The sequence below is a fragment of the Salminus brasiliensis genome, chromosome 6 (genome assembly GCF_030463535.1).
Source record: "Salminus brasiliensis chromosome 6, fSalBra1.hap2, whole genome shotgun sequence".
Taxonomy (NCBI): domain Eukaryota; kingdom Metazoa; phylum Chordata; class Actinopteri; order Characiformes; family Bryconidae; genus Salminus; species Salminus brasiliensis.
This window is the reverse complement of record NC_132883.1, coordinates 9,603,655-9,629,499: the sequence shown is the minus strand read 5'-3', so window position 1 is coordinate 9,629,499 and position 25,845 is coordinate 9,603,655. Positions and strand designations below refer to the sequence as shown.

At 39.5% G+C, this 25,845-nt stretch overlaps 1 protein-coding gene across 1 annotated transcript in view; it reads right to left on the bottom strand.

The window, feature by feature from the left end:
* Nucleotides 1-7,201: 7,201 nt before the first annotated feature.
* Nucleotides 7,202-25,845, bottom strand: part of ajap1 (adherens junctions associated protein 1) — an 86,312-nt gene continuing 67,668 nt past the window's right edge. The window contains exons 3-6 of the mRNA XM_072681569.1: nt 20,708-20,795; nt 20,160-20,402; nt 15,151-15,273; nt 7,202-14,764 (exon numbers count right to left, since the gene is read on the bottom strand). Of these exons, the coding sequence (XP_072537670.1) occupies nt 15,201-15,273; nt 20,160-20,402; nt 20,708-20,795 (404 nt within the window). The 3' untranslated portion in view covers nt 7,202-14,764; nt 15,151-15,200. The remainder of the gene's footprint in view (nt 14,765-15,150; nt 15,274-20,159; nt 20,403-20,707; nt 20,796-25,845) is intronic.

Genomic DNA, 25,845 nt, shown 5'->3' with positions numbered 1-25,845 from the left:
ATATTGCGTACTGAACTTATTCAAATCCCTTTCTTGAACAACATATGGCTTTTAGAAGGAACACCATCCCTTTTCAAAAGTTCCAGATGGATCTACCTGTGGTTACTGCAGTGGAACCAGCGGCATGAGTCTCTTATTTTGGGAAATTAACTGTTTTATTTTCTCCCTCTGTGCTGCAGTGTACCTATGCTGTGCATGAACAGAGCATAGGGACAGGGCCAGCAGTCTCTAACCTCCCCCTAAATTGCATATTAAAATTAGAGCATGTAAGCAATGTTACACTGTTGTAGTTCTTACAGAAATAGAGATTGGGCAATTCTCCAAACAGCACGAAGAGTAGAAATGATTGAAGGTACTGCCAAGGCCTATGATCGCTCAAGAAGTCCATAGCAATTGCGTTGGAAACGGTATTCTTGACAGGCACATACCAAAGGCGGTGTGCGGCACACTGAGAATTTCATGTGGATCAAAATTAATTTAAATTTCATGGAGGCAGTCAACGTTCAGGAAAAAAACCTTTGAAATTACACTTTTACTGTAAGGGTCGAGCACTCTGTGGGACATCAAACAGTCTCTCTGGTTCTCTCGCTCTCTCAAACGCACGCATTCTCTCTCACTTCTCTCTTTGATTTGTGTGGGATGCAGAGCGCTGGATGGAGAGGTCAGGAATGGGTTATAGTATTATAGATGTTACAGTGTAGAAGTAGCAGGAGAGTAAGCACACTTCTTCTAGAGTGGGGCACCACAAAGGACCCTTAAGCAAGGACACTTAACCCCTACATTGCTCCAGAATTACACTGCAATATTAACTTTGTTTTAAATGTTTTTATTTTCTTATTTTTTATATTTAAACATATTTCAGCTTCCAATTAACCCCTTACACTCTCAGTAACTACAGGGACTTCTGTACAAACTGGTGGAGCTTTTCTTTGGTAAAAGAGGTTTGTTTTGACCCTTTTGGCCCACCGGCAGGCCATAGGCTTTTTAAAGGGTTAATGCGGAAAGACTTATTACATACTCAGGTATTCTAACTACAGGGTACTTCTGTGGAAACTGGTGGGGCTATTATTTGGTAATAGAAGCTTTTTATAACACTCTGCCTGCTGGTGGGCCATAAACTGTTTTAATGGTAAGGGGTTAAATTATGTGAACATATAATGATGAACCAATACAGGTGGTCCAAAGTCAGTTAGAATCTAATCTTAAGACTGTAAGTACATTTAAGTTTTAAAATGTTGTATAGCCCAAATTCAAAGTTTTATTTGTCACATACATTGCTGCTAACAGCTAGCGGTAAAATGCTTTGATAACTGTCTTCTCAAATGAAACAACAGGATAGAATCTAAGGTAGAAAGCAGGTGCCATCCTGAATCCAATATATTCGTCCCTTAAAGTTTCCACCATAACATTTTGTTTCAACAGTGAAATTTTGAAGCTCTGCTTGTGCCTGCCTCTAGAGATTTAGCAACAACACATGACTTGATCTTGTCCTTTATTCCATATTTAAGCCCTTAAACAGCCAATGGACTGTCGACCGACCTGTTGATCGTGAAGAGCCCTACTCTGATTGGCTGTTTTTTTACAGTCTCACACAGAAGCTATATATTGGCAGGCGTGTGGAGCAGTGGAACTGTGTTCTCTGGAATGATGGTTGGTGCTCCATCCAATACTTTTGGAATGAGTTGGGGAGTTGGGGATAAGGAGGGGTGTTGATCATCCAGTATTATGACTTCATGAATGCTTTTGTCACTGAGTGCAATCAAATGCTCACAGCCATGCTCCAAAATCTAGTGGAAAGCCTTAAGCCTTCCCTGGACAGTAGAGAAATTTACTCCCAACAAAAAGCAGTATAAACTCATTTTTAATGCCCTTGATTTTCTGAAGAAGCTATTAGACAGCAGGTGTCCCAATACTTTTGTCCATATGTAGCATAGCATAATATAGCTTTGTTTTCAGCACTGTAACAAGAACATTGTCATTATATTTTTGTAATTATTCTTGTAATTGGTCTTATCAGCTAGTGTTGCTGTCCTCTCTGTGTAGCTGAAGAAATGGTAGAAATGGCTTTTATGCAGCCAGCTTAATAGTCAGTCCACCATACATGAGCACTGTCAGTGGCAAATCTTCCATCTAGCAGCCAGTGAAATGAAGCAGGTTTAGCCATTTCTCCAGTTCTATTTTAATCACAGTGGGCTGAGCGTGTTAACACAGTGACATTGGAAAATCTGCTGCTAAATATGGCTGCATGTATAGGGATGTCTGTATCTGACCTGGTTCCAATGTGTAGGTAATAAGGGTTGTTATATTGGGTAAAAATAAATACTTAATAGACAGTTAATTATCAAATCGATTAACGATTAATAAATTAGAATAATGCACCATGCTTGTGACCCTTAATTGCAGTGCTTTGTACCATATTGTTGCAGTGGTGGTTCAGTGGTTAGAGCACTGGGTTATTGATCACAGAGCTGTGGGTTTAATATCCACATCCGCAAAGTCCCTGAAGTGTCTCTGCTCCAGAGGTGCAATAGCATAGCTGCCCCTATGCTTTGATCCTGGTTTTCCAGGTTTTCTGGTTTTCCTGGTTTTGAATAATGAAGGTACTTAAAGCATCACTATGTTGCATTTTTACTTAAAAATAGCAGTTTCAGAATCATGCTGATGCTGATGCTTATTTCCATCATCCCCATGAGCAAGAAATGCCAGTTCTCACATATTGCTGCTTTAATTTTTCATTTTTATCAAATACATTGTAGAATTCTAATATTTGATATTACTAGATTGATAATATAAAAATACTACTATTAAACTTATTTTGTGCATTTTTACTTGTTTTTTATTTATTCATTTATTTATCTTTGTCATTTTTACTTAATTTTCCTCCCCAATTTTAGACCAACCCACTTATTGGTACTCTCTTCCTATTACATTTACATTTACGGCATTTAGCTGACGCTCTTATCCAGAACGACGTACAAGGTGAATGGAATTACAGAGGTGGGCCAATGTAGTGTTAGGAGTCTTGCCCAGGGACTCTTATTGGTGTAGCGCAGCTTAGTCACCCAGACTGGGAATCGAACCCTGGTCTCCCACATGGTGTAATAGCTCAGTGGCAGCTAGTGGTTTTATCTGTTGCGCCACACCAACCACTATTACATGTAATGACCCCGACTCTAGAAGAATGACACATGCCTTCTCCAATACATGTACAACCTGCCACTGCCTGTTTTGACCTGCCGAGAAACGCGCTAAGAACCCAGCTCTGATGCATCGGCTAGCAGATGCCCATGCCGCCAACATCACACTGAAGTGATGTGGAAAGAGAGAGAAAGCCATCGACTCACCCAGAGAGAGCAAGGCCAAGTGTGCTCTTTTTGTCTCCGGCTGCTGATGGCAGGCAGCATGACCCAGGATTCGAACCTGCAATCCTCGGAAATGAAAGTATAGAAACTGGTTGCAAAGTTGTGTAATATTCTGACAACAGTCTCACAAGTGTTACAAATACTGAATTCAGAAAAATTACAAATACTGAATTCAGAAAAAGGTGCATATGTTTGAAGCTGGGTGGAGTTGGAGTAGGTTCTGGAAGGGTCTGCCAGTGAAGTGAGCCAGTGGGGTGCGACTTGAGGGGGTATGTGAGGTGGTGGAGAGGCTGGCAGGTCACTCTCATGGGCTCCACTTGGAGTTTAATTTCAGCACGCTGGATGTGCCAGGCTGCCTGCTGCTGGCAGCAGCTGCCTTCCTCAATGACCAGGACGTGGGCACGGTCTTGCATAATGCTGCCTAATGGATTAGAGACTTGGAGTAGTGTGTGTTTGTGTCAGGGAGGAGTGTGTGTGTGGCTGCATTAGTAATGAAAGAAAAGAGGGCGAGCGAGGATGTAACATTTGTGTATGTTTGTGTATCTGTGTGTGTTTGTCTATATGTCAGATATTTTTGGTGTGTGTGTGTGTGTGTGAATAGAGGCTCTTCTCAGTCAGCCTGGTGTGTGCATGTGCCTGTCAGGAAACAGAGAGCCTGTCAGTGGGGTGTTTGTGTGAGCATGGGTGTGTGAATGTGAAAGAGCGAGAGAGGGAGAGAGGGAGAGAGAGAGAAAAGAGAGAAAAAGAGAGAGAGAGAGAGAGAGAGAGAGAGGGAAGCACTTGTAGGGTGATCAGACAGGGCTCATACTAATACAGTGTGGCAGCCTCTTTAAGCCCTAAGGAGCAACAGGCAGAGAGAGAGAGAGAGGTAAAGGGAGGCAGAGAGAGAGAGAGAGAGAGAGAGAGAGAGAGAGAGAGAGAGAGAAGAGGCTGATGCTAATGTGACTCAGTTTGAGTATTAGTACCCAGGTCACGACGAGTGCTGGGACCACTCTAGAAAAACAAGTCTAACTTGGTGATGCGTTTACCCCTGACGGAGATCTGAATGGGGTGGAATGAATGTACATACTAAAGATGTAATTTATGTCGTACTCATAAATGCACGCTGTGTATGTCAGTGTGTGTGTGTTTGAGAGAGAGCAAGAGAAAGAAAGAGAGCATGAGAGAGCATCTATGCAATAGTCTGACCATTACCACTTTCACTATGCAAATTTTCCATCAATCTGATTATTCGGAGGGGTTGAAAGTGTCCCTCTCCGGTTTGAAGCAGTGCACACAGGCATAATGAGCTGTGACAGCTGTGGCTCCAGTGTTCTCTCTCTATCTCACAGGGACTCAGGTGAGGCCTGTGGCCCGGAGAGGAGCAGCTCCGTCAGTGCGATTCCACACATTGCATTCTCCCATCAAGGCCAGTGGACATCTGATGACAGCCCCAGTCTGGAATGCGCTGTCCGCTAACTATTTAATCAAATATCAGAGGACATAATTAATCAAGCAGAAGAGGTGCAAATACATAACTGTGTACTCAATGACTACTGAAAAATTAATAGAATAGAATAGAATAGAATAGAATAGAATAGAACCGAACAGAATTCAGTGTACATAACAAAAAGACAAGACAATAGAAAACAATCCAGTGTGATGGAATCTGATGTAACAATAGAAAAGAATATAATAGAATTGTTTATAACACATACAAAACAGTGGAAATGTGAATGTGAAAACCAAGCAATTCACACAATACAATTCAATTCAGTGTATATACCAGAAATACAAGACAATAGAATAGAATAGAATAAAAAAGAATGAAGTGTGAATGAAAGACAATGGAAAAGTGTGAATGTGTAAACCAAGCAATTCACTGTAATGTAACACAATAGAATATAATAGAATAGAATAGAATTAAATTGAATTGGATTGCATTGAATTGAATTGAAATTAATTAAATTGAATTGAATTTGTTGCATATAACCAAAATACAAGACAACGGAAAAGTATGTAATACAGTACAGTCTAATGGAATCTGATGTAGCACAATAGAATAGAATAGAATAGAAGACAGTGTCTATAATGCAAGTACAAGCCAAGGGAGAAGGATGTGAAAACAAAGCAATTCAATGTAATGTAACACAATAAAATAAAAAAGAATAGAATAGAATAAAATAGAATAGAAACTTGAGTAATGAAATAGTTTGCAACGGAGTAGAATATGAACACCACACTGCATATATAAATCAATCCAGTGCAATAACAGCATAATAACAGTGAACAGATTATCATAGAACAGAAAGAAATTGTAGTCACGCAAAATAGAAACACACACACACACACAACTGTCACAGGCTGTAGTGTGCTCATTAGCAGCCTGAGGTATTTTGGGAGCTGGAATAAATAAAGCATAAATAAATAAATAAACATGTGTGGTGTTATTTTTAGATTTTTATAAGGTTAAATTATGTGTTTCTAACAGACTAACCCCCCCCCCCCCCCCCCAAAAAAAAAAAGAAAAAAGAAAAAAAAATCCAGCTTCTTTAATAGAATCTACAGACTCGTCATTTTGTTTTCTCAGAGTACAGCTGTTTCCCTTACAGCTATAACTGCTTACAAATCACTGGTTATTCATCATCCTTCTGATATCAGTTAGGAGACTGGGGGGTCTGTCTGGAAAGACCCACAGAAACGTGGTTCTTTCCTGTTTGTGCCCACAGCAGTCCAGACATACACAGAGAGCAATTCCAAGCTCCTGTTTTTCAGCAGTGGTCTTATAAATACATAATGAGTGTTCAATCTGCATTTCTGTATGAAAGGTATGTATGTAGTTACGGGCTAGGTGATATAATGGGGCATTGCAGGTATGAGAGAGAAACAGCTGTAATAAAATAATAAGTGCTTTATGATCATAATGCATTCCAATTCAATACATAGTGCTGTTTTACTTTTGAGGCTTTTGTGGATAAAACAGTGAACCTTCAGTAATGACTATACAGTGAGGTTAGTTACCTTAGAAAATACTGCAACCAGTGCAAAATAGGTTAATACAAACATTTGTTCTCATATATCGATATCTATATTTTGAATAGCGGCAATTGATTATTCAAGTATTTATAAGCACTTGTAAGCATTATTAATAAGTTTATTTAATAATATTAAGTATTATTTAAGTAAAGGGTTTAAAAAAAGAGTTTATTGTGCTTTTGTTGGAGTATCTGTCTCTATTTTCCAGGGAGGAAGACTTTCTACTAGATTTTAGAGCATTGCTGTGTGGATTTTATTGCATTCAGAGACAATAGTGTTAGTACCTCACTCACAGGATGGTGGAGGTTCTTCACCCAACATCATCGCCAACTCCCCAACTCCCCATCAAAAGTACTGGAAGGAGCACCAACCATCATTCCAGAGAACACAGTTCCACTCTTCCACGGCTCAATGCTGGGAGGCTTTATACCTCTCTACCCACACCTGGCATTAGGCAGCATGGTGCCAAAAGGCTCATGTTTATCTGCTCCAGAGAGTCCTATTCTATTGGCAGTTCTTCTCTACAGGGACTAGACCAGCTGTGTGTGTGTTTGTGCATTTTCACATCTGTGTTAGTAATGCGTGCATTTGACATACACAATGTAGTGTATGTCAAAAAGTAGTAAACAACATGATACAAGGTTTTTGTGGCACAGTGACAATATCCGTGTCTCCAGTCAGTAAAATGGGCAAAAAAAAGCAATGCAGAGCATTTTCCTTCCTTCTTGCGCTGAAACTACCAACCTTATCTTCTACTGTTTTCCATGGATTATGTGGAGAAGAATGATAAAGGAGAGAAAGTAACCATCCGATGCTAAATCAAATCATTTGAAATCACTTTTATTTTCAATATCATCCCCCAGTAATTCCCCCATTTGTCATTTTACAAACATTTTTGATCATGTTTTTAGAAAGACAGCCCGTATTGTTGAACGTTTTATTAATAGCAACATGAGAGTACTAAATGTACAGAGTCGCTCCGGTGAGAGCTGCATTTACAGTGGCCAAAAACACAGAGAGCTTAAGGACAAGAGGAACTAAAAACCAATGTCACCTGGAAATGTAACTTTACCAATACCTACAAAAAAAAAGGACAGAGAGAGAGAGAGAGGAAGAGAGGGAGAGAAGGAGGGGAGGGAGAGAGAGGAAGAGAAGGAGTGGGAGAGAGACTCCAAGACATAAAAATAAAAATACACCATACTGAGTTGACACAGAGACCGATAGTATCTGTGTGTGCGTGTTTTTTTATGTGTATGTGTGTGTATGTGCATGTGTATGTGTGTTTTTTTTCCCCCTTCGTTATATTGTTTTATGTACTATATTTATAGAACTTGTACAAAAGAAAAAAAGAGGTACTCTGATATAGTAAGCACAAATATATAAAAAAAAGTTTCACAAAGTACATTTTTTTTTTTCGTCAGTTTTATGGCAACAAGAAGACTGGGTCTGATTGGTTTTGTATAGCATTACAGGAATTCTACCGACATACACGACTCATGAGAACAATCAGAAGAAAAAAGCTAAAGACCTTATTCCTTTAGCCTCGGATGTCCAAAATATGTTCAGTACCTGAATGCCTGAATGGAAAAATAAAAATAAAAAAAATGAATAAATAAAAATAAAAAAAATCAGATTTCATGGTTTTAGAGAAATGCTGGAGTCCACTAGCGATGGACTTCTAGATATTCAGATATCTAGTTAAGCTGTGCTTTTTGGAGGGAATCATAAGGACCAGTGCTGTCAGTGAATGACCAGTTGAAATCCATTTGAATATAATAATTAATGTATTAGGGCTACACTGTAAACTTATGTTGTGGAAAACTGTATACAAACAATTGAGGATAGAGAAAAGAAAAAAACACAAACACACATGACACTGAGATCATAATAATCTACGCAGGCTGACTGATGTCTTGTGTACAGCACCAGATGAAAACAGCTATACGTGGATTTAGAAAGGTGAAAAGATATAGCAAAATGGAAAAAGTGGCACTAAAACAGTGTTTTAACTCGAATGCATTAGGAAAATGGTACCTGCCCTGCACTGCTGACTTTTTTCAGGTTTTCAAGTCTGCCTGACGTCTCCATGCTCCACCCACAAAAGCATACTTTCACAGGAACGCATCCCATTCAGTCCAATGAGACGTTTTAGCACACTATTCAGTCACCACTGATTTCCATTTCTAACGACTGACTGAATCCTGGTTAGGCTACTGCTCAAATTACAGGCAGTGTCATATCAAGGACTTTCAAGAGGCTCAGGGTGTCCCTTTTATCATGAAGTTTGGTCCCACCCAAAGGGAAATGCAAATGTAATGTTAAAACGTTAAACCATGTTTATGATGATGCATTTAGGCCTTTAGTTCTACTCCTGAAGTCCTCACCAATGAGAGAGCTTCAGATACTGAACCATACAGATTCTCATTAGATTGAATAGAATTTCAATAGGATGTAAAGCTTGTCCAACCTTGAGACATTACCTTTAAGCAACACATTTATGGGCGGAGCATGGACAAGCCTGTAGAAGCACATAAAAAAAGCACTGAAAACGTGGTCCTCAGCTGACAGTGCTCTTGTTGCCGACTGCAAGCAAAACACACAAACACAAAAATCTCATTCAGGCCCACACTGAATGAGTGCCGGAGACACATTTACGAGAGCCAGGCTGAGACAGGTAGCCCAGAACAATCTTCACTACCCACAGTGATCACAGCGACACAAGCTGCTTGTCTGCCTGCTTTTAGTGCTTTTTAATTGACACTTCATTTATTGAGTTGTCTGAGGGAAGGTGCTGGGGGCATAACTTTCTCCAGGAAAACGAAACAAACCGTGTTAGGAATGTTTTATTTCTTTCTTTTTTTCTTCTTTTTTATTTTTTTTATTATTCGAACCCAATGCAGAGCTGTTTCCCAAGCCTGTCACACTGGTGAAATATCAGCCATCTACTGCAATCTATTGGGGAGGAAGCCTTGGCACTGGCAGCTAGCCACTAGCAGTTACAGCAGGAGCGGAATACAAACTGACTGTATGAAAGCAGATCTACTTGGCAGTGTTTTCGGCCATTTAGGCGCTGTCTTAAATCATAAAATCACATGATTCATGTTGGAATGATGTACAGTGGGCAAGTTTCTCTGCGACATTAAAAGAACCTGCAAGATCTCCATAAAACCCCCTGCTCTTTTGAAGGCGGTTATGTAGGCCGTAGCACTTTCTGTGGGATCGCACTGAAAACAACCTTTTCCACTTTCCGATTAAGTCACTTTAAATATTCAGAGTGGATTTCATGTAGAACTTTTTTTGTGTGTGATTAATCATTAATTGCATCAAATGCACAGCAGAGGTTGTAACCGGCAATGCTGTGAAAAAGTGAATGGCTGACCTCTTCACAAAAGCATGTTCTCCAATTCATCGCCAAGTTCACTCTAAGAAATTCGTAACATTTGTAACATTCGTAACATATTCGTACATATTTTTTTACAATTCACATGGAGCTGTTTTGCCAAATACACACAATACCCAACCTGTCCTGCTTTATGCCTGCAGAAATGGTAATAATTACACATTCTACTGTGGTTCTGTAGGGGTAAGGGTTACGCTAAATTTAGCTGATGGTTAACGTTAGAGTCAGGTTAAGTTTAGCCTGCATTTAGGTTATAATTAACTTTAGGTGTAGTAGGTTATGTTCAGGTTTAGGTTCAGGTGTAGGTTCAGGTAATAAAAATGTCCTACTTCCTTTGTTACATTCTCTGCTCAAGTCATGTGAAATTGTACAAATCCCGAAATAGTATTTTAGTCACATATGTACGATTTCCTGTTTTTACACCAGCAATGAGTGGTGACTTGTAGCCTTCCAATGACAGAGCCAACCATTAGACAGAGCTGCCACTCGGGAGCAAGAGTATCACTTTGTGTACTACATTATGTATGACTTTATAAGAAGCGAACCGTTTGACCATGTTAAACTCAAACTGAGCTAGAATACATACTTTCAAAGTTCTTTAATGCATGTTAGAGTTGATATTACTAATATCTCCTCTAGGTTTTCCATTTCAGAGATACAGGGCTTTGTTATGAGAGTGATAAACTGCTACTATAAACGTGCAACATTACCCAACTCTTTCGTCAGCCTATGCAAATTGCCCCATTTTCCCTCATTAGTGGAAGATCCACTGGCACCCTTAATGAGAGTAATGTCTCAGCAGGCCTGTGTCCAGGTATTGCACTGTCAACTGAAATTTCTGTATTGAGTTTTTAACACAACGGCAGCATGGATAGCAGTGTAGACGTTGGCACAGTTGTTTCTGTTCTGTGATAGAACCTTTGTGGTCTTATACGCCATGTAAACAAAATGCATTTCCTAACATAATCCATCATATCCTCAGAAACAAAGGTAAAAAGAACTTTAAAAAGAACATAGATAGTAGTCAATATATAAAAAAAATGCATGTACATGTTTATATAATACAGTGATACAGCAATTCTTTTCATAAGGAGTCCGGTTTTAGGGAAGGTCATTGAAGGTTTTGGTCTGTTAGATTTTGAGGGAATAAAGTCTGTTTATATCTGAGCAGTTTCATGAGATTCAGTCAACGGCACAAACAAACCGTCAGGCAGGCATTGCCACGCCATACCCTTAATAATATGATCAACAGAAATAGAGGAAGCAGAGCTAGTAGAGGCAGTGTTGTCACATATTGTGGCTGTCACGCAAAAACCTTCAGAATGATCATTGGTCAGTTCAATGTTAAGGACAACTGCCAGAATCAAATGATAAAAAAGGGAAAAACTGAAAATACTGTAACAGAAAAATGAAGATAATTTTGGTTTGTGTGACAGTGACAATATGCCTTTCCACAAATTAAAATATGTGGGTCCAGTATGGATATACAGTAGCGGTTTTGGTCTGGCTTCACAATTTAGTGCTGATTGTCCATCAATCATTGAGTTTTAATAGTCAACAAGACATACATTCCCCTTTGAACAACAGGTGCAAGAAAGTTGGTGTATTACTGTTAAACAGGGCGGAAAGGTACTTCAGTTATTTCCTCTATCACAGCTACATGCACATCTACCATGCCAAGAAACAACATCATCATCAGGACGAAACTCACATCACAGGTACGCCAATTATTGCTGTGCATCTTTTGTGGTATATAATGTTTGTGTTGTCTTCATACTGAATTTACTTTCCCTTGCCCCTCCCACAGGTGTTCTCCCATCGCAACTGTTGTAGGGTTGGATACGCTTTACAGAATGTAAGCAAACATTCTACTCCAGCTCATGAGAAATTATAGTGGACAACCTTCTTATTATTGTAAAACAGAGAATTTTTTACATTTAGAATTATATTAAATTATGAAATAATTAAATAATTAAAGTATGAAAGGTCACATTAGGGTGCAGTTTTAATAGCATATTCAGTCTGACAATTGGCATTGTGGTTAATTCATGAAATAGTCATTGTCCTGACTAGTTTCTATTAGCTACAACTGCAAGCATAAAAAGCAGCTGTTTTGGGGTTTAAACTGATGTAAAATATAAAATATTTAACAAAAGTAAAATTTAGCTTTACATTATTTCTTATACGCGATATGGACAAAAGTATTGAGACATCTGTGCACTCATTGTTTCTTCTGAAAAAGAGTTAATCCTGCTTTTGTTGCGGTAACTGTCTCTACTGTCCAGGGAATGCTTTCTACTAGATTCTAGGCTAGTTCTACTAGAAAACACAGTCCCACTGCTCCACTTTATGCCACGCTAGCCCACACCTGACATTAAGCATGGTGCCAACAGGTTCATATTTATCTGCTCCAGTTAGACCTATTCTCTTGGCAATACTTCTCTACAGGGACTATACAAGCTGTGTGTGTATGTGCATTTGCACATCTGTGTCAGCAATGGGTGCAGCTTAAAGTGGCTGAATGCATTCCTTAGAAGGGGAGTTTTGCCAGCATTCTCTAATGATTCACAGTCTCACAACAGTTTCTTAGATTGAACACACTTGTGGGCGGACCATGTGTCAGCTGGTAATGGAGGTCAGTTGGTAACTGTCTTTCATATTGTTCATAAATTGCATGGGGCTGCAGATTAACCATTCCTGGCCCAAATAACTGAACTGTAACTTTCTGGAGTAGAATGTCTTACAATCATACTAACATGGTGTTCACATGGGATTCCCTACAGATCACAATACGTTATCAATGTCCTACACTCTTAAAAATATAAATGCTACAAAGAATTCTTTGAGCGATGCCATAGAAGGACCTTTTGGTTCTATAGAGGAGCATTTTTGTAAAATAAATGAATGAAAGTCCTCACAAGATTATCCTCCTCACAAGATCTGTTTCTGTCATGAACAGCACAGAAACGCAACCAGTAATGTAGTTTAGACAACAGGCTATTCCCTCCCATATATTCAAATATTGTAATCTTTTGGCCTAATCTCAAATTAATCTGTGTAGAATTTAGTTTTTGAATTCTTTTTTTTATTTATTTTTTTATTTTTTCAATAAAATGACCTAAATACCTACAACTCTTTGGCCTGGAGTTCTTTTGAGTTGATGTTAAACATGCACATCAATACACATTCACACAACACACACACCCACACACACATACAAACACATACACACACCCTTGCTTAAAGTGTCCACTACTTCATTGGGCATCCCGCATTTTCGTTCAAAAATGAATGTTCAATTTTGTGCCCAGAGTTACATTAATTATTCTGAAACACTGTACATTTGCAGTGTTTCTGCTGGTGGGATTTTTCCATTTTCTCATTACTTTTAAATTTTGTTGCTGATATTAATGTATATATGAATAAGATGCAAGTTACAAATAAAGCAAAACTTCAAACCAGTGTCTTTGTATCATATTCAGATTATCCTTAAAATTATTCTTAAAAAAAAAAGAAAAATACACTTTAGTATCACACCAGGTGAAATTCCTGCATTTGTTTACATATATTCTTATATTTCATTACATCTTCATTTCAGAAGCATAGGAATAAATAATATATATGGTACATAGGAGTGTTTAGAAAAAACTATAAGAAGAATCAACTTGGCACTCAACAATGACTTGGCACAAAAATAAATCAGAGAATTCCATGTTTTATCCTAAGCCCTAGAATACTAACAGCTGTACATTGTATGTTGCTGTAAAAAAAGCATTTACCTTGTGTTCACTTTGATGCACAAACAATCAAAATGTATTGCGTACTGCTGTTAAAAATATGAGGCTTTGACTGAGGCTCTTCGACAGTATAGATCAGTACAAAAGAACTTCACTGGAGATCCAGATGAGTGTGGCTAACCGATAGCACAGGTTTCAATTCTCACCCAGCAGCAATTAAAAGACTTTTAATTTAAAAAATGAAGTTGAGGCATGGCTTAAGTGAATGAAAAAATAAATAAATAAAAGGGAAAAAGGAGTAAATTTTATACTAGACGATGACTTCAGAATCTTCAGAATCGATGCAATGGTGGTCTTAAAAAAAAAAGAAAAGAAAAAGTGTTGCCTCCTGGCTGAATCGCTGAATCTCAGATGGGAAGTTAACAGTCCCAAAAGTTCAGGTGCAGTGGAACTGAGCGACGGTGCTGTGAGTGAGTAACCTCTTTGTACAAAAATAGAGAAGACTATTCCGTTTAAAACAGGGCCTAATAACAATACGTTGAACTCAAAAGTGGGGCGAGGAGGAGGTTTCGTCAGTCGCTTTGCTTCTTTTGTCTAACCAAATAGTGCTTCTTATAAATATTTTTGGACGTCTGCAACACATCGTTGTTCAACTATTTCAAAACATATTTCAAATACATATTAGTACGTTTCTATACAAAAAAAAAAGGATGGGTTGATATAGAATACCGTCACAGAAATGACTCGTCGTGATGTCTGTAGTTTTCCATCAACTCCCAGACGCGTCCCATCTGTACATAAAGTGGCACATATTGGCGTTATTGGCACATAGTTCTTAAAAGTCTGTTCACCCCCCCTTCACCGGAAAAGCAGCCCATCTCTTCGAAAGCATCCCTCCAATAAACCGTCTGCAGCGGTGATCTTCCCCAACACATCCACACATACAGTAATATATGTATATAATATATTAACTCTAAGTATACTGTATCATCTCTAAATGACCAGAAGTCTATGGAAAATAATCTGGAGTGGCAACCATAGCACTGCTCTCTTCTGCGATCAGCTTAGAAAAATAAACATCTTCACTCCGCGTCCAGGGAGATCCACCATTTGTACAAAAGCTGCGTGTTCGTTCCTGCTCTTCCTTCTGCAATTGCTTGGGTCCTTGTTTCGTTTTGCCTTTGTTCGATTTTGTTTTGTATTGTGTTGTGTTTTCTTGTCACAAGAATTGGAGACTTTCCAGTGGGCTCCTGGAAATCAGGGAAAAGTTCAAATTAGCAACGTAAAATTACAAGCGCTTTCCATCGCGACTGTTAATTAACTGTAGTCTGCAACAGTTCGTCATAAACTACAAACTCCACAGAATACCATCTCATTAGTGGATGCTTCCCACTTGTACACCCTAAAAATAAGCAAGAAATAAACGAATACTGTGAATACTCTATTTGTATTGTCTTCGTGATTACAGTGTAAATAAAAAGACTGTATTCAATAACTCTCAATTTTCTCACAAGAAGCTGCATAAGAGGCTGATTTCTTCTGCAAGAGAAGCATGAGTCAGTGGCAGACAGCAGCCTGCAGAGATATCCTGTTGTATTTGTGTGGAAATGTGAAACATCTGAGAAATGGAGCGTACCGGGGTCCAAATTGAGGAAGTTGCAGCGACCCACAGGTAGTAAAAGGCCCTCAGCAGGAGATCTCAAACCATTTCTCAGACACAAAGGCCACGGGGATTAGCTGCCTTTCAGTTGGCGACGGTCTGGAAGAAACATAGACACAGATATATAACCTCTCCATCTTCCATTCTTCCATATCTTAAGATGGAGCAAGTGCTTATTATCTACTATCTGAAGTCTGAAGCCAAATATATGGTTTCTTGAATATGGATTATGCCTAGTCTTGACGACATTGCAATGCAAGTAGTGATGCACTGTTGGAAATCAGTCTTAGATTTAGACTTTAACTAAGCAAATGACTATGCCAAAATGAAGATCTTGAAGAACATCTTGTGTTGCTCCTAATATCCATTGAATCTTTTCAAATGAAAAAGATACAATTGAAAGAGCAAGCATATAATTACAACACTATTTAAGAAGGTGACACTACATGAACTCTTGCATCTCCAGCTTGGATCTCCTTAACTAAATTTGAGCTCATTTTAGAGATGCAGCACTGATGAGCTCTGATATCATTAGTTATGCAAATATTCAAATTAAATAATCAATGTCTGAATAAATAACACAAATAAATCAAGCTTGGTATGTAATAGCCTTTGGTCTGGATTCCTTGTGTTTAAACAGTGCACAACATATTCACTGAATTGAACTGAATACACATAAATTTTATCAATAAAACTGAGCATACATAAACAATATATACAATATATACAATAGAATGTGTACAATGAGCAATGTAAAATGAGCATGCATGTGTACCCATCATCGTCTAATCAATACAGTAAGCCTAGATGACCAGCCATAACATTAAAACTACTGACAGTTAAAGTGAATTACACGTATTATTAGGTTACAATGGCACCTGTGAAAATGTAAGATGTATTAAGGAGCAAAAACAGTCAGTTCATAAGAATAAAGCATAAGAATCTCAGCCACTTTGACAAGGGCCAAATTGTGATGGCCAGACGACTGGGTCAGAGCATCTCCAGAATGGCAGGCAAGTCTCCAGGGGTGTTCCTGGTACGGAGTGGTGAGTACCTACCGAAAGTGCTCCAAGAAAGGACAACCGGTCACCTGGTGACAGAGTCATGGGGGCTCACTGATATGTTCCATGGAGGTCGAACCTCCCAACTTACAGGACTTTAGACCTGCTACTAATGTTTTGGTGCCAGATACCACAGGATGCCATCAAAGGTTTTGAGGAGTCCATGACTCAATGTGACAGAGCTGTTGAGGCAGCACAGAGGGGACCTATACAATATTAGGCTGGTGATGATAATGTCACCATGATTGGTTATCAGATGCACATATAGTCACCTTGGAAGTAGTAGAAGTCTCAGTCTCTAAATTCTGTGCACACTATTAGAATAAAAGCTCTTACAGCAAATCATTCTATTAGATGGCATCACATTTCATACCTTACAGCTAATCATTAAACATACAGTGAATAAGGGGTAACTCTGACAGCAGCTGGGATATTCATTCAGAACAAGGAGAAGAAGGCACGGAACAACCTAATAACCTTCCATTTTCAAATATTTGCAAAGAATTATGGGACAGCTTGGGGAGTGAGTCTGCATGTGAGTAGACTCCATTGGAGAGCAGAAAACTGGCACAGTGTCAACTTGTCTCCCCTCAGACTGAAATGAAACCACCCTCCAAACAGGGGCGTTCAGGTCTGAGGGATTGAGAACTGTGAGTGGAGCAAGGAGTCAAGGAACGAAAAAAAAAACTCTGAAATGAGATTTGTCAAGTGACATGCTGCACTTTCTTTCTTCATTCCTTTCTTTAACTTCTTTTTCTTGCACAACAGTACAGCAGCGGGCAGATCAAACTTTCATAGGCACTGTCCACAGTGTTTCTGACAGTTCTGTACTCACTGAAAGCTGTAAGGAAGGCATAACCTGTCAAAACTGCCAAAAGAAATGACAATCTTAGCACATTTAACTGAACACAGCATTGTCAAATCCACTACTTCTAAACGCAACAATCTGACCTCACCTGTGTCCTCTGCATAGTAGATGGTCTTGTATAATACATTTTTCAAACTTCTCTATATTGAAAGGTAGTGTTCAGTTTTTTACCCTCTATGTCAGGTTTGGAAGAAATTTGTTCATTAGATTTCTTCATTAGAATTGAACTGAATCATTGTATTGTAAAGTCAGAGATTCACTTTTACTAATTAATGAACTAATGAACTTTTGGAAACTGCAAAACTGTATTATTAGTGAATAACACTGGTCGTACACTCTTCTTAAAGTGCTTTATTAAGGATACTACCTACCTAATTTCACCACACCCACTTTCAAGAATTTGCTTCTTCAACTTTTGTGTGCATTTCCTGGTCACTTCGTAACAAACAGTGGTTATATCGTATTTGAAGTGAATGCAGTCTGAAGTAGGCTACTGCTGTGGACACTGATCATAGAGTGACTTACATTGCTAACCCAACATTCCAACAGGCTACGTAATGCTATGTACTAGCTTTATAGTTAACTAGCTTTCCAAACACAGCACCAAAATGATGGAAGTTTTGTAGGGTACCATATCCAAAGAAGAAGATGTCTGCTCTTAGTGGAAGTTACAAATGTAACATAATCATGGGAGAAGGACCATGCCCTTCTCCAGGTCTTCATCCCTTTTATACACTTATACCTCACAGTCTATCTCTGTTCAAACTAACTTCGTGCCCACCTCCACCCTGTCTCCACCTTCTTCTTCAGACCACCACTCTAATGGGGGGCCAAGTTTCACATGCAGACAAAGATGGCTATCCGCTTTGGTTGAATGAACAATAAGCTGGACACTAATACTGCATGTGGCTTCCCTTTGGTCTCAAAACAGCCCCAGTTCTTCTTGGCATGGACTCCACAAGATGCTAGAAACTTGCTTTGAGATCCTGATTAATGTTAACATAAGAGTATCACACAATTCCTGCAGATATTCCTGGAAGACTCTCATGCCTTTCCCATCCCAAAGACTGGGATTCAGATCTGGTGACTGGGAAGACCACTGAAGAACACTGAACTCATGTGTGAAACCAGTTTGAGATGATTCTTAACACTTTGTGAAGGGATGCACTAGGACACAAGGTCAGTAACAGTACTCAATTAGGCTGTGGCATTCAAAAGATGATTGGTTGGCATTAACAGGCCCAAACTGTACCCAGAAAACATTCCCTTCACTATTACACCACCACCTGAAAAAAGACAGGTTGGGTCCGTGGATTAATGCTGTTGACACAACACCCTGACCCTGTTGTCTGTGTGCTTTAGTAAAAATCGAGATTCATTAGACCAGGCTACATTCCCATCTTCAGCTTTGGTGAGCCTCATCTTTTTGTTCCTGGCTGACAGAAGTCAACCTGAAACCTGATGTGGTCTTCTGCTGTTGTGCCCCATCTCATCTACCTCAAGGTTAGATGTATTGTGCATTCTGAGATGCTTTTCTGCTCAGCACAATTGTAATGAGTGATTACATGAGTCACAGTAGCCTTCTTGTTGACTTCTCTCATCAACATGGTGTTTCAATCCACTTAACTGCTGCTTAATGGATGTTTTCTTTTTCTTTATTGCACCATTCTAAGGAAACTTTAATGTTTAGAGACTGTTATGCTGAAATCCCATGAGATCAGAAGTTCTAAAAATACTCGAACCAGCCCATCTGGCATCAACAGTCGTTCCACGCTCAAAATCTCAAGTTTACTTTTGTTCCCCATTCTAATTTTTGATGTGAACATTATTTGGAGCTGCTGCAATACATCTGCATGATGTGATGCCCTGCACTGTTGTCATACAAATGGCTGATTAGATCATGCTAATAAAGTGTTGTTTTCCAGGGTAAGAGCATTTGAACTTGTCTTTAACTAATGTTTGGTAAAGTAAATATATAACCATTTTTTTCTGCATGCTGAATTGTTCTTGTCAAAACCAGGTAGGAAAAAATGAGTTCAGCTACCTGTGATGGATTTCTTTTTCACTCTCTAGTCTGTGTTTACCACAGGAAGAAAAATATCACATTCTCATTCTGACAACTGTGCTCTCAATTTGCCAGGGCAGCGTGAAAAATATGGTTTGTTAGAGCAATTCACAGGGTGAATGCAAAAATGAACACCACTTTGAAGTGAATATTTCATCTTAAGAATTATGGGCTGTACACAAAGTTGAAAACAGTATTTTGTTTTGGCACAGTGTTGTAGAGTTTTGAGACTATATTGATGCAAGCTGAGAAACAGCTCAGGAAATATCTGTAACAGAAATTTTTAGGGGAAATCTTTAAGAAGAGAAACTAACTGAAAAACATACTGAGTGACACATTAAGTTAACTTCATTACTTCACTTCTTCAATGTGTACATCATTTTCAACACACCAATAGACATATCAGTCCCATTAAAACCACCTGACTAATACTGTGCCAACAAAACAGCTGTGACCTGTTGAGACATGGACCCAACAAAACCTATGAACGTGTTTTCTGGTATCTGGCACCAAGACAACCCGTCGCTGGTTCACCGTTTATCCTTTCCTGGAGCTTGTTTGGTAGGTACCAACTACTGAATACTAGAAACCCCACAAAACCTGACGGATGTTGTCTAGCCATCCCAATTTGGTTCTTGTCAAAGTGGTTCAGATCCATATGCTTGCCCGTTTTTCTTGCTTCCAACATATCACCCTTCAGAACTGACTGATATGTACACTATCTGAACAAAAGTATATGGACACCTGCTGAAATAAAGGGTATTTAAAAAGGGTTTTTGTTGGATTAACTGTCAGAGAGGGCTTTCTACTAGATTCAGGATTATTTGATTGCATTCAGTGACTCAGAATGTTGGATGATCACCATAATGCCACAAACATTTGGACACAGAGTATATATACCACCACTTGACAGGTGCCATTGTAATCATATATTTAATTTTAATTTACATCACTTTCTAGTGGTTTTAATGTTCTCAGCGTATTTTCTTACCTGTTCCCGTTGTACGTGGTCTTGTAAATGGGTGTGTGTTGGATCATCTCGTCCGTGTAGACTGGCACGGCGGTGCGCACACACTCATGAGAGCACTGTAAACTGTCATTGTAGGCGGTAAAGATGTCCACCTTGCTGGGCACGCGGGCCGGCGTGAAATCGGTCAGGTTCTGACAGCTCTCTTCCTGCTGGTTGATCTTCCTCTGGTGGCTAGTGTGGCGGCCATTCCCCGACTGTGCACAGCTACAAAAACACGCACCAAATTCACAAAGCCAACATAAAATCATACCTTGATCCCCTGTGTCTGTCTTACACTTAACATGAATAGGGGAGGCAGACACAGAAACGCTACACGTCTGAAGACAGAACTGGCACAGTTAAAATGTGGGTAAGAACATTCGTAGTATTTTTTTCACTAGGATATAGAATGAGAGAGAGACAGAGAGACAGACTGAGGCAGAGAGCAAAAGAGACAGACTGAAGGACAGAGACAGGGAGAGACAGCATTGACAGTAACAACAAATTTGCTAGAAAAGAATCTTTCCTACCAGTTTTTAAGGACTAGTGTTGTTATCAAGGCTGCGATGACCATTATGAGGGAAACAGTGATAGTGATGATCTGATGCACTGCCAGACCTGCGGACATAGAAACGACAAAAATTCAGTTCAAACCCATTACATCAGCAATTTTAGGGGGCCAAGCAAGCAAGGCGATTAGGCTACAGCTACTGCTGTGTCTGGTTATAACACATCACTTGTGATACACATGGAGAGTTTGATGTAGTAGAACAGTAGTAATACTGTTAAAGTTTAAAGATCTACAATTCACGTGTATTCCCATATTTACATTTGCAATATCTGGTGTACACTCTCATCCAGAGCAACTTACATTTGTGCTACACAGGCTGGGAATTGTTCTACACAGGCTGGGAATTGTTCTACACAGGCTGGGAATGTGGTGTTTAGAGTCTTGCCCAATGACTCTTATTGGAGTGGTGTGCTTGCCTAACCAGAAAATTGAACCCATAGGGAGGGTGGTAAAAAAGCTGTGGTAAAAAAATGTTCTATAGCCAAATCCTAACCCTAACCCTGGCTTTAATCCTAACCTTAACCTCAACCCAAAACCTAGTCCTAATCCTAGCTCTGGCCCTAATCTTAAACTTAACCTCAACCCAAAACCTAATACTAACCCTAACCCTGGCCCTAATCCTAACCTTAACCTCAACCCAAAACCTAATCCTAATCCTAACCCTGGCCCTAATCTTAACCTTAACCCAAAATCTAACCTTAACCTTAACCCAAAACCTAGTCCTAATTCTAACCCTAACCTTAACCTCAACCCAAAACCTAATACTAACCCTAACCCTGGCCCTAATCCTAACCTTACCCTCAACCCAAAACCTAATACTAACCCTAACCCTGGCCCTAATCCTACCCATACCTCAACCCAAAACCTAATACTAACCCTGCTATAGCCCCTTAATATCACCCTAATCCAGTTAAGCTCCAGTAAGCAGCAGATCTAGAACAGCTGGTTGAGGATGTTAAGATGGTCTGTATTAGACCTGTTAGATGATAAGTGAACCTCTACAGATCTTGGACTCTCCAAAAGAAGGAGAAGAATATCTGAATTCAAAAGTCTCTTGATACTCTTGAAGTTTAGATGGTCATACATCATTAATAAGGTGTTGATACACTCAGATGAGTGCTTATGTCATCTAAAGAGGACCACCAATTTGTCCTTAAAAGGGTTAATGTAGATTTCTTGTAGGGTTACCATATTTTATTTGTCATAAAAAGAACAATGGAGACACATACAGGCATTTGCATAGGCAATTACTGTGTGTGAGAGAGTGGGTGGGATTTGAATATGTCTAAAAACATGTAACTACAGTATGTTAATGAAGATTAATACAGAAACATGTGCTGCTCTTGTTAAACAGTCCCCTGCTCTCTCTCCCACTCTGGGAAGCAGTTTGACCAATGGTTGCATGTAAATGCAAGGACATTTAAACGGCGGTGGTAAGAAGGCGAAAAGCTGGAATGAAATCAAGGTGAGATTCCAGACATCCAGAAAACATACAGTCAAGCTACACTGATCAGCCACAACACTAGCATAACATAACATAACTGATAAATATTGAGCAGGTCCCCCTTGTGCCAGTATTACAGATCTAACCTTTCGAGGGATGGACCCCACAAAAACCTGTGAATGCATCCTGTGGTATTTGGCATTAAGACGTTAGCAGCAGATCCTTTAAGTCACGTAAGTTGTGAGGTGGGGCCTCCATGAATTGCATCAATAAGCCATAGATGCTCATAAAGAGTAAAGTCTCAGATTGTCCTGCTTTAAACACATTACCTTCAGGAACTGACTACACTTGCTGCCTAATATATACCACCCCTTGACATGTGTCACTGTAGATAAAGATAATCAGTGTTTTCAGTGGTGCTCATATTTGTCAGGACCTCCTTATCACGATCTCCCCCAGAGCAATCCCAGGACTCTGCCCATAGGTCCAAATAAGGACTTCCCCTTGTTTTCCATGAATTAGCTCTATACAGCCGTGCTTGTCAATGTGTTCTATGGTTTGCTCTAAGGGAAACCGCCAGGTTTGCTTGTTCCTCGTCTTGCCTTGTTTCTTACTTACCTTGCTCCTTGGATTCCTCCCTAGTCTGAAGCTTGGCTTCGTGTTTTGGTTTGGTTTCGCCCAAGTTCTTTCCAAAGCACTGTTCGAGTTTTGTTCAAGTCTTTTCTGCCCTGTTCCTCTTTTATGCCCAAGCTTGGCTCGAGGCTTTAGCTTCACGTTTTCTGCCTGTCCCTCCTAAGCTCTGCTTAGTGGTTTTTGGTTTTCCCTGTCCCTCCTGAGCATTGCTCAATAGCGTTTAGTTTCCCTGCCCTGTTTGTCCATGTTTGTTCCCCTTTTACCAAGCTCTGTATCCTCCCTGTCCCTGGTTTGTTATATTGCCCAGTCCTGCTTTGTTTGTCATGTTACGTTTTTGTTCTGACCATTAGATTGCTGCACCCTTGTTATCCTGTCTTGTTACTTTCCCTATTTTGCGTTTATCCTGTCGGTTTCAATAAAGTCTTGCATCGCTCCATCCCTGTTTCTAGTCTCTGCCACGCCTAGCTAGCATGACATATAATGGCTGATTGGTGTATGTCATGTAGCCTCATAAATGTTACCCTTCAGTAGAGTGTAAATTACTTTTCAGCTTTGTTAGATCATATTATTTCATATTGAAATAAATGAATCATGAGTAGAGCAGCATTGATTTAGTAGTAAAAGCGCTGGATTATAAATTAAAGGGTTGTGGGTTTGATTCTGCCTATGTTGGGCCTTTAGCAGGGCTCTTAACCTCTCTGGTCCAGGGTGTGCTGTAGCATAGTTGACCCTGGCTTTCTAAGCAGGGATATGCTAAGAAAAGTACTTTACTGTACTCAATAAAGGCCCATTATTAATAAAGCATACTGTTACTATTAAAGTATGACTGTATTTACTGTTATGTTACTGTATTATATACTGTTTACATTCAGTATAACCATTAGCAAAGCATTTCACACAAACCTAAACTGATCGCCTGACATCACTCAGCGGTAGCTTATGTTCAGCTAGAGCAAAAACATGCCAAACAGAAAAAAGAATGCCATTACAATGACCCACATGTTCTGTACCTCAGGTTAGTTCCTGTGACATTTACTCTTAGCGGGCCGATCGTGAAGCAGTGCAACTGACAGGCAAGAGGTGCAACAACACAGGGCTGAGTGCGCTCCCTGTTAGTAAACTCCAAGATAATCCTGGGCCACTGTTTCAACCACTTAAACACTTTAATCTCCACACACTCTTGGCTACAGACGAAGCCAGACCCTAGGGTCCTGACGATTGCACAGGTTTGATTTAAGAATGCAAAACCACCCACACAAACCCGGGCCCTCCACGTCCTGTTGGGGCTGATAAGCGTGGGGTGGGTTGGAGAGATAGGACCATCAGCTCCATGAATAATGAAGCAGAGATGAAGTCCTAAACAGGGCAATCCGCCAGCAGCATAATCGGCCTCAGCATTAGCACGAGGGGGATGCTGCCGAGTGATAGGGGCTACTGTAAAGATCTTCTTTTTCTCAAGGTGCCGCTTTAAAGTAATAACACCCTCAGTGACCTAACGGCACCTGGCACCAAAACTTCACTTGGCAAGAGGTCAAAGTGAGCATGGAAGGAGGCCAAGTGAAGTTCACCAGCAAAATATTATTAATTAAGCCTCCGCTATTTATGCACTCCTCTTGTTTGCAGTTTATGTGGTTCTGATTACCTTGGCAAAGCTACAAAGTGAGGGACAATAAGTCCAAATGTTCTGTAGATTACATAATTGTCATGAAACACAGATTTGAAGTTGGTGATTCAGCTGCATACGACCTTTCAAAATAAAATGTTGGAATGGTGGAAGCAATTATAATCAGTGGTGATGATATAAATTGGGATTCAAGTATGCACTCATTTATGGACGAATAAATACATAAAATGTTTGTGTGTGTCACCCTGTTATCCACGTTTTCTGTGAGGCTCGCTCGCTCACTGTCCAGATTCTCTGGCTACCCACGTCCCAGCTAGGCGACCCTTGCTCACAGCAGCACTCTGCGGTTCTGGTCGGCCTAGCCGTTTTTGCTCAGTAGCTGGTCCCCCAGCTCTCCCCCTTAGTCATTATAGCACAGTTCGAGCACAGTTTACGTTAACCCCTGTTTAGCAAAGGCTCTGCCTGTAGAATTCCTTTCTGGTCCCCTTTTGGTTTTCCCCCTAGTGCTAGCCACTCGTGCCAGCTCAACTCCCAGTCCCAGGTTTGTTTTTGGTTCACCCTTATGTTTGTCACGTTTGTGTTTGTGTTGTGTTTGTACCCCTTAGTTGCTGCATCGTTTGCCTCGTTTTGCCCTTTTATGTATTCTTGTTTTTTGTTAATAAATCTGCTTGCTTTGAAACCATTTCTGTGAGTGTTCGTCCCATCTTGGTCTGGCCTAGCAGACCAAAAACAAAATATCACTTGAATCTTAATATGTTTTGAAATGTTCACCCCTTAATATTTTTGGAGGAATCTTAAACTTTTAAATGTCCTCATACTGGAATTAAAAGAAAAATTGAAGCTTGAAAAGCTTAAAAGACCCAATACAGTTCAGGTGCTTTGATAGCACTGTATGAAAAAGTGATTGATTAAATTCATTTAAATACTGAATAGTTTGTAAAAGGTCTTTGTTTTCTGGATTTCCACTATTTAAATGCATCCAAAGATCCCATGCTGATGCTGAAATTTTATGAAAGAGTGATTTCAATTAGTTGGTTGATTACCAAGGCTACAAAGTAACGAGTGCTAAATGTTTCATGTTTGTTCAAGGTAATTTGTATAAAAAAAGACTGACTTTTGCCATTTGAATTAGTTTAGCAAGGCTAAAAAAGTAAAGTATAAAGTGAAGTATGATATAAATGTATGAAACTAAAAAAGTTAGTGATTGGATTAGTTTAGCAAGACTACAAAGTAAAGTATTCAGTAAAATATAATATAAATGTAGGAAATATTGTTGTGGTTTAAATTATTTTTTAATACAATGGGGAATTATTGTTAATTTCGTAACATTTGCAATTTTTATTATTTTGGCAAAGTTGAAAATGATAAGCATGATAAATGTCTCATTTTGTGGAAC